Raw genomic sequence first — 8,511 nt, 5'->3', positions numbered from 1 at the left:
AAGGGATGAGATGACAAACAAGAAAAGAGGAAAAGAAGATGAGAGAGGAAGTACTGAAAAGATCAGAGATGAGGTCAGGAGGAAAAGACGATGACGAGAGGAAGAAGAAGAAGAAGAAGAAGAAGAAGAAGAAGAAGAAGAAGAAGAAGAAGAAGAAGAAGAAGAAGAAACCTCATTGAAGGTGGAAGAAGGAGAAAAGAGGATGAAGAAGTCACTTTTGTTTCCTCTCGGTCAGCTCCTGGATGAGCTTTACTCCACTTTTTCTGCAGACACACACACACACACACACACACACACACACACACACACACACACACACACACACACACACACACACACACACACAAGCTTCTTGGCCTCAGACATCAAGCAGCAGGAATTTATATGAAGAAAAGATTTTTACAAATGAAGTTTCTCTCAGAATATTCGACTCGTCTGGAACGCCGGTGTTGATTTAAAGAACGAGAGCGACGACAACTACGTGCTGAGCTTCTGCTGGCAGGAAGTTGAGGAAGTTTGACGAGTGCAGTTTGTTCCAGAAAGTCTTTTAAGCTTGAAGACACAAAGACAAAGACATTTCTATTGTATATTCATTACTGCAATTAAATAATAAATGAAAAAGTGTTTGTTTCCGTTCAGAGCTCGTCCCTCACTGCACACACCTTGTGTTAAAGCTCATTCATTGTGTGAACACAACACACAACAGCACACAACTATGTGTGAAGCGATAGAGTAACGAGAGGTAACTTGTACTTCAGGCTTCTGTGCTTTGTTTAAAAAGTAAAACAAAGAAAGCTGCGTTGGCCGTGCATCCCCTTCAATGCATGCTAATGCATGCTAACACATGCTAACACATGCTAATGCTTTGTCCCGCTAGCTCCTGACCGCACTCTGCACAGGAGCGCGGCGCCGGTTCCCCTTCAAGTAAACTCTGTGAGCGAGATGAAGACGGTGAAGAGCGAGGTCATCTGACCTCCAGTTACATCACTCCATCCTGCAGGACATGAGATCAAAGACTACTTTTACCTGTGAGCTTCATTCGTGCTGCGCCTTCACAGCCCGGGCTCACGAAGCGCTTCATGACAACACAACATGACAGTGAAGGACGTATTTAAATCAAAAACATTTAAATCAAAAAGCTTCTTTCCACCAACTGATGACATCAGCAGTTAAATCAACACAAATAATGTTGAGTTCAGATTGTTTGGTTTCTCTTCACACACAAAATAACTTGACGCTGCCACCTAGAGGAACGACACCGTAAGAACATGCAGGTGGTCTCTATTAGTCTTTATTATTAGTCTCTATTGGTCTTTATTATTAGTCTCTATTAGTTTTTATTATTAGTCTGTGTTAGTCTGTATTATTAGTCTCTATTAGTCTTTATTATTAGTCTCTGTTAGTCTTTATTATTAGTCTCTGTGAGTCTTTATTATTAGTCTCTATTAGTCTTTATTATTAGTCTCTATTAGTCTTTATTAGTAGTCTCTGAGGTTAGGTGAAGCTTTGAAAAGCCTGTTCCATTAAAAACTGAATAAAAAGTAAGAATGTAAATGAACAAACGTGTCGTTCTGGACGGCAGGATGGGAAACGAGAGATTAGAGAGTCAAGAAAAACTGGATAACAGTGTGTGAAGGTGAGACTGATGAGGCTGGATGAGGGAACAGAGGCAGGTGAGGGAACAGGTGAAGGTGAGGGAACAGGTGAAGGTGAGTCTGATGAGGAGGGAGCGACCACCAGAGAGGAGGAAGAGGAGCTGAATGAGACAAAGTATAAAATGTCAAAAACTAAATAAATGTTCAAAGTGAAAGTGTCCTTCATGCTCACTTCTCCTCACCTCCACTAGTTGCACCTTCTGGACTGATGTTTCCTTAGTGTCTTGTTTTTTTGGCCTTTTTTTATATCTCACTCTTGCTAAAGAAGTACAAAGCGCAGCCTCCAGCGTCATATTCCATGTATGAGACATTTACATGAGCGTTACAGATGATTCTGATCGCCTGCAGCCCTCAAACTCACAATCTGAACACACTAAAGCAGGTGAGCTGCTCCTCATCCGGTCCTGATGAGAGTCCAGGAGAGATGCTGAGGCTGCTGCCGCGTCACACAGGTCCTGATGCTTCTAGTGGTCCGTCACGTGACACGTGACCCCCGAGCAGCGCGAGCGTTCCAGATGGTGTCCCGTGAGCCTTTTGTGTGTGTGTGTGTGTGTGTGTGTGTGTGTGTGTGTGTGTGTGTGTGTGTGTGTGTGTGTGTGTGTGTGTGTGTGTACAACGTCACGGTTGTAATGTGTTTGCAGGACACGAGTCTCTCTAGAATGAGTTCAACAATGACCAACACACGGCGCATGCGCACTCGCAGGAACAATGACAAATATAGTGCGAGTCTCCAGGTGAGCCTATGAGTCATGATGCAACAACCACACATTATTCCTACAGGTGTTCTGTCCAACAAAGAATCTGCAGTAGATTATGCATATATATTATTATTTTCCCATCGTCGGGTTATTAATTATTGAAGTCGCGATGTTTCCTCCTGCAGAGTTTCAGTTACAAAAACGAGTTCAAGCAACTCCAGGCTGAATTAGTAAAAAGGTGGAAAAAACTACAACTCCCAGCGTGCCACAGCGACACAACAACAAACGAGAGGGAGGCAGCAGCTGGGAGAGAAGCGCAAACTGCGTGAAGTGGAGGAACTCCAGCGCGACGCTGCGCAGCTCGATGGAGGTTTTTCTCCGCCGCGCAGAGGACGAGTGACGCAGAGGAACCGGATCGACGATGGCGCAGCATCAGGAGGTGGAGCGCGTCGCCAAAAGTCTGGAGAAGATGGTGCACAAGAAGAACACGGTGAGGGCTGAAATACACGTTGCAGCTTCCACAGAAAGCACGCGACCAGGTGACGAGCTCACCTCCAGCTGGAGGAACCTTCTGGTGGGTTCCTCTCTCTCTGAGTGTTCAGGAGCATTTCTGCTCATAATTTCTCTCATAACGAGGTCGCTGCTTCTGTTTTTGATGATTTGGAGGGGAAAGTTCGGCAGTAAAAGACTGCAGCTATTGGTCCAAATGCATCACGCGCAGCTTGACGCAATTAACGCGCTGCAGAGTTTATGAACTAAACATTTCCAGGAAGTATTGAAGTCACGTGGTGTCCAAACTGAATCATAGTGGAAGTAGTATTCATTTTAATTTGTAAATATGTGTCAGGTTTCACTTCCATTAGATTGTAGAGTGTCTTCAACATGTTCCTGCATCTGTAGTTTTACTATTAAACTGGATCAACATGCAGGATTACACTCTGACAATCTAATAACATTATTAGCTTAAGGCAGTTCAGTCACATTCATCTTTGTTGAATTAATAATCACGAGCCAGAATGTCAGCAATATTTAAACATGTTTAACTCGTTTAAAATACAAAACAACTGGAAATACAAACGTAATCCAGCTGGTGAACTAATCTGATCCCTGATGAGAGTCAGTGTTCCTCATGGTCGCTCTGCATCATGCAGCAGCGTCACGTCACACCGCTTATGAAAAGCAACATGTGAACTAACAACACTTCACCTGAACACTGTCATCATAACATGTTAGTTGTTCGCTGTGGGATCCACAATGAAACGTCTCTTAGTGTACACTGTGAGATTAAACTCTAAGTATTTATATTTTCTGATTTTCTGCATTTTTTAATGCAGTTTATACTCTTGATATGGCCACATCGTAATATATTCAACAGCAAGCAAATTAACCTTTAATTGGCCCAAATATGGACTTCCTGGTGTCGTGCACGAGCCTATAGTCGTTTTAATTATGTGACGGATTAAAGTGAGACTCTCCACACACTCACTGAAGTTCCTTCCTGTTGTTCCTTCACTCTTTGTGATCTTTTACATGGAACAAGTGTCTCGAGGCGCTCGTGGTTTGCGGCTGTAGACGCCTGAACGTCTGGCGATTAAATGGCAGACAGTTTTAATGCAGATTCATCCTCCAGGTTCACCAGCTGAGCTGCACATGTACGTCTGTATGGAGCTGTGTTGAAGGTTGTTGAAGGTTCCCATTGCTTGTTCTGTCTGCAGGACGGAGCGCTCGACCTGCTGAGGGAACTAAAGGACATCAAGATGTCTCTGGAGACCCTGCAGGTGATTAACTCCGCCCCCTTTGCAGCGTCACTGCAACCGCCAAGCGCAGCTAAAGATACACAAGATGCATTATTAATGCACAAGTGCCTCTCTCTCTCTCTCTCTCTCTCTCTCTCTCTCTCTCTCTCTCTCTCTCTCTCTCTCTCTCTCTCTCTCTCTCTCTCTCTCTCTCTCTCTCTAGTCCACCAGAGTTGGCATGTTGGTGAACGCGGTGAGAAAACACAGTTCAGATGAAGAAGTTCAGACTTTGGCCAAAGTTCTCATCAAGTCCTGGAAGAAGCTGCTGGGTGAGTGTGTGTGTGTGTGTGTGTGTGTGTGTGTGTTCTTCTGGATCTTTACGCTCCTTTACAGGGTTCCAGTCCAGCAGAGGAGCGGCTCAGAGCTGTGCTGCTTATTGTGTCAATGACAAGTACGACCCAAAAGATTGTGTATTCACAGAGTCAACGTTTAGCCAGACGGCCATTTTGTTGCTCTGCCGCCATCACGCTGTTTTGAAACTAGGAAATGAGACAATAAACTGAAGTTTACGATGTTTACTGAGGTAATAAATCAAGAAGGAGAGTCATTTTCTCACAAACGGACTGTTTATGGCAACCAGAGGAGTCGCCCCCTGCTGGCCATGAAAGGGAATTCACCTTTGAGCTTCTTACTCCTTTGGCTTCGTCCTCACCGCTCCTTCCCTCGCTGTGTGTGTTGTGTTGTCGTCCTGCAGACGGTGCGGAGGCGAAGTCGGATGAAAGGGAGAAGAAGAAGGACGGCTCTCCTGCGAGGTCGCCGTCCACCTCCAAGGACGCCGGCAACGCCGAGAAAAGGTCGGTCGCTCGGTGACGTCGTCACGTTGTGTTTCCACACGCCGGCGGACGAAGACGAGGTCGCTGTGAAAGACGCGTTTCATGTCACAGTGTCTTTAACTCAGAGGTTCTCAAACTGAGGGGTGCGACCCTCTAGTGGCGCGCGGAGGTATTACAGGTGGGGCGCAGGGTGAAATGCAGATTCTTAAAAAAAAAGAAAAAAAACTTTAAAAGAATCCTTTATGGAAGCTCATTTCCGCACACAAAAAAAAATAGTGAATTGACTTTTTTTTCTTTTTTTATTGCCTTTTTTAATATTGTATTACTCATGTTTTTTTATTTTATTTTAGTCAACAACAAAAAAAGTTGCTTTTTTTTGTCCTAATTTTTATTTTTATTTTTTTGGTCCTAATTTTAATTAATTTTTTATTGGTCATTAGGTTTTTTTGTCCTATTTTTTAATTTATTTTTTTTGGTCATAATTTTTTTTCTTGGTGTGTGTGGCGGAGTGGGGGGATTATTCTCTGCATGTCATCATCCTCAGTAATGAAGGAGCTTTGTGCTGCTGTGAAGCTCTGGGGCTTCAGTGCCTTGCTCAAGGACACTTCAACATGAAACTATGGGGAGAAAACAGGGATCCAACCGGCTTCCTTGCTCATCTTTTTGTGCCAAATATGAGTTATTTTTTGCACATATATAACTTTATTTGCATTGTTTTAACAAAGTGATTGCTCATGTTATTAGTTCTTGTCAGATGGAGCAATCTGGTTCACTTGAAAGGGATTTACATTTTCTTTAATCTATTCATTAAAAAGCACGGATGGAGGAGTCTCAACAAGTTGCACCATTTTGTTCCATGTTGTTGGGGCGGTGGAACATTTTGCTTCCTCAAAGTGGAGACAGAAACATTTTGAGAACCTCTTCTTTAATGACAGAAGAGGATTCAAAGAGTCATGTCCTGTTTCTTTTCATCCAAACCTTACTGCACTTTTTTCTCTCATGATTTCTCCTCCCGTTCATCAGCAGTAAGAAGTCAGGAGAGTCTCCCCCCTCCCCCTCCTCCACCTCCAAGCCCTCCACCCCCGCCTCCCCCGCCCCCTCGGCCCCTCCCCCTCTGGTCTCCTCCTTCCCTCCTGCCCCCGTCACCACCCACAGTGTGAGGAACAAGTGTCGAGAGCTGCTGGTGGCGGCGCTGCAGACGGATGGTGAGAAGTGATTTAATGTGCATATCCTCATAATTCAACTACAGGCTGACCTACACAAAATAATCTCCCCTTAAAGTCCATTCAGTAGCTGCTCCGGAGCTTTCAATCCCACCGCATGATCTTCAAGATGAGTTTTATTGTCCTCAGAAGAAACAATATCTACATCTCCAGGACTTCTCGTGCTGATGAAGATCATGTGACGTGATGAAAAGCTGCAGAGCAGATACGGAAATGAACTTTGAACACTTACTGGACTTTATTTCCAGAGCTTTCGACAATACTCTGCAGCCTTCTTCAGCAATGAGAACTTACTCGGCTGGCATCATGTGACTTAAGTATTGAACTTTAAGTCATGTGACGTGCAGCTATTTGCTGAAGAACAGATGAGGTTAAAAAGCTCTGGGAGATTTAAATGTAAGTGATCCTTGAGTTTAGGATGAATAACCATCATGCACGTTGTAGTTTTGTATAAAAAGTGTGTGTGTGTGTTCCAGATGACCACAAGACCATTGGCGTCCACTGTGAGAATCTCGCAGCACAAATCGAAGAGGATATCCTTCATATCGCAAACAGAACCTGAATGATCTCAATCTGAGGCTCAAGTGTTAATCCAGTGTTAATCTCGTGGAACGTCATCTGAATCCTCCTCCTCCGTGTTTCAGTCCCTGACTGCTGCTCGCGCCCACAGATCTTTCAGGAGTTTAAGGCGACGGACATCAAATACAAAACGCGTCTGCGGAGCCGCATCTCCAACCTGAAGGACCAGAAGAACCCGGAGCTGCGGCGCAACGTGCTGTGTGGGAACATCTCAGCGCAGCGCATCGCCTCCATGACGGCTCAGGTCGGCCACGCGGCGCCTCGGCCTGCCGGGCCACAGCGAGCTGCAAGAGAAGCTGTACCACGTTAATGAAGGATAAGACTTTGTGTGTGTCTGTGTGTGTGTGTGTTTGTGCAGGAGATGGCAAGTGCAGAGCTGAAGCAGATGAGAGAGACTCTGACGAAAGAATCCATCAGAGAGCATCAACTGTCCAAGGTCGGGGGAACCGAGACCGACATGTTCATCTGCAGCAAGTGTCACGGAAAGAGCTGCGCGTACACACAGGTACACACACAGACACACACACAGACACAGACACACACACACACACGAGACAGGTTGAATGGAAACGCTCCGTTAACGATGTGTTGTTTGTGTTTAAAGGTGCAGATCCGCAGCGCTGACGAGCCCATGACCACCTTTGTGTTGTGTAACGGATGCGGCAACCGATGGAAGGTAAAAATATATATATTAAAAATTAATAGCTGAATGTTTAAACGGGCTAAACTCCAAATCCAGATTATATCTACGATTGAGGGCCTGAGCATTACTTCTATACAACCCCACATAGCAACTAGTTAGCACTTTAATGCTCTGGATTTGGAAGTTAGCACCTTTTTTAAGGCTAAACGCACAACAATCAAGTACTGGTGTGCTCCACATGATGGACTGCAGTGCCTCCATAGTTTGTATATCCTCATAAAACACAAACTACATCTTAATATTTGACATGTGAGGATTAGTTAAGCAGCTTCACTGAAAAACTGAAGTTCAACACGTCTGTTCAGTGACAGTTGACGTGTAACAGACTCTCACCACCACAAGGGGGCAGCAGAGACCGAGCTCTCTCTCTCTCTCTCTCTCTCTCTCTCTCTCTCTCTCTCTCTCTCTCTCTCTCTCTCTCTCTCTCTCTCTCTCTCTCCTTTTGTTCTTTACATTTGTTCATTTTACTTTTCTGTTTTTCTCACTTTCCTGACGTTTTGTTCCTCCAACTTCTTTTTTTTAATTTTTTTTTTTTACATCTCATACTTTCTTCTCGCCTTCATCTGAAACATGGCATGAAACTCCAACATTTATATATATATTTTAATTTGTTTTATTACGTCACTAAACCTTTGCAAATACGCGTTTAAAAGTTTTTTGCATTTCCTAAAAATGCCAATTTAACCAACTTTAGTTTGTACTTTAATATATTTTAGTTCAGTGGTGACAACATTGTGTTGAATTAAAAAAATATATTTTATACAATTAATTTAAATAATACAAGAACACACATTCTATTTCTAGGTTTTAAGCTAATTAAAGAGCAAGTTTATGAAAATAAACATCAAGATTAAAGTTACCAAGTTGCTTATTCTAGTTTAAAAAATGAAGTAAGTTTTAATTAGAAGTTAAAAGAATCTTTAATCACAATCTTTTTTCTCTTTTTTACAGTTCTGTTGAGGTGTGTGTGTGTGTGTGTGTGTGTGTGTGTGTGTGTGTGTGTGTGTGTGTGTGTGTGTGTGTGTGTGTGTTTCTATCATGAAGCAAACGGACTAAAAGTGAAATTGAATTTGGATAAAAGAAA

At 43.5% G+C, this 8,511-nt stretch overlaps 1 protein-coding gene across 6 annotated transcripts; it reads left to right on the top strand.

Moving 5' to 3' along the window:
* The first annotated feature begins 2,668 nt into the window (after positions 1 to 2,668).
* On the top strand, positions 2,669 to 8,511 carry tcea2 (transcription elongation factor A (SII), 2). Of its 6 annotated transcripts, XM_068596691.1 has the most exons (10): positions 2,669 to 2,927; positions 4,069 to 4,131; positions 4,313 to 4,418; positions 4,844 to 4,943; positions 5,946 to 6,127; positions 6,622 to 6,679; positions 6,815 to 6,968; positions 7,083 to 7,229; positions 7,329 to 7,400; positions 8,379 to 8,511. In XM_068596691.1, the coding sequence occupies exons 1-10, from the start codon at positions 2,775 to 2,777 to the stop codon at positions 8,385 to 8,387; spliced, it is 1,044 nt and encodes a 347-aa protein (XP_068452792.1). In that variant the 5' UTR covers positions 2,669 to 2,774; the 3' UTR covers positions 8,388 to 8,511. The 6 variants fall into 6 exon arrangements, with proteins under 6 accessions (XP_068452792.1, XP_068452794.1, XP_068452793.1 ...); XM_068596693.1 differs by lacking the exon at positions 8,379 to 8,511 and having other exon boundaries at positions 2,669 to 2,843; positions 5,949 to 6,127; positions 7,329 to 7,583; XM_068596692.1 differs by lacking the exon at positions 8,379 to 8,511 and having other exon boundaries at positions 2,669 to 2,843; positions 7,329 to 7,583.

Source organism: Clinocottus analis, unplaced genomic scaffold (assembly GCF_023055335.1).
Source record: "Clinocottus analis isolate CAN_PGR_092001 unplaced genomic scaffold, fCliAna1.0.p SCAF_39, whole genome shotgun sequence".
NCBI classification, from domain to species: Eukaryota; Metazoa; Chordata; class Actinopteri; order Perciformes; family Cottidae; genus Clinocottus; species Clinocottus analis.
The sequence above is the reverse complement of the archived record's forward strand: the minus strand, read 5'-3'. Positions and strand labels throughout refer to the sequence as shown.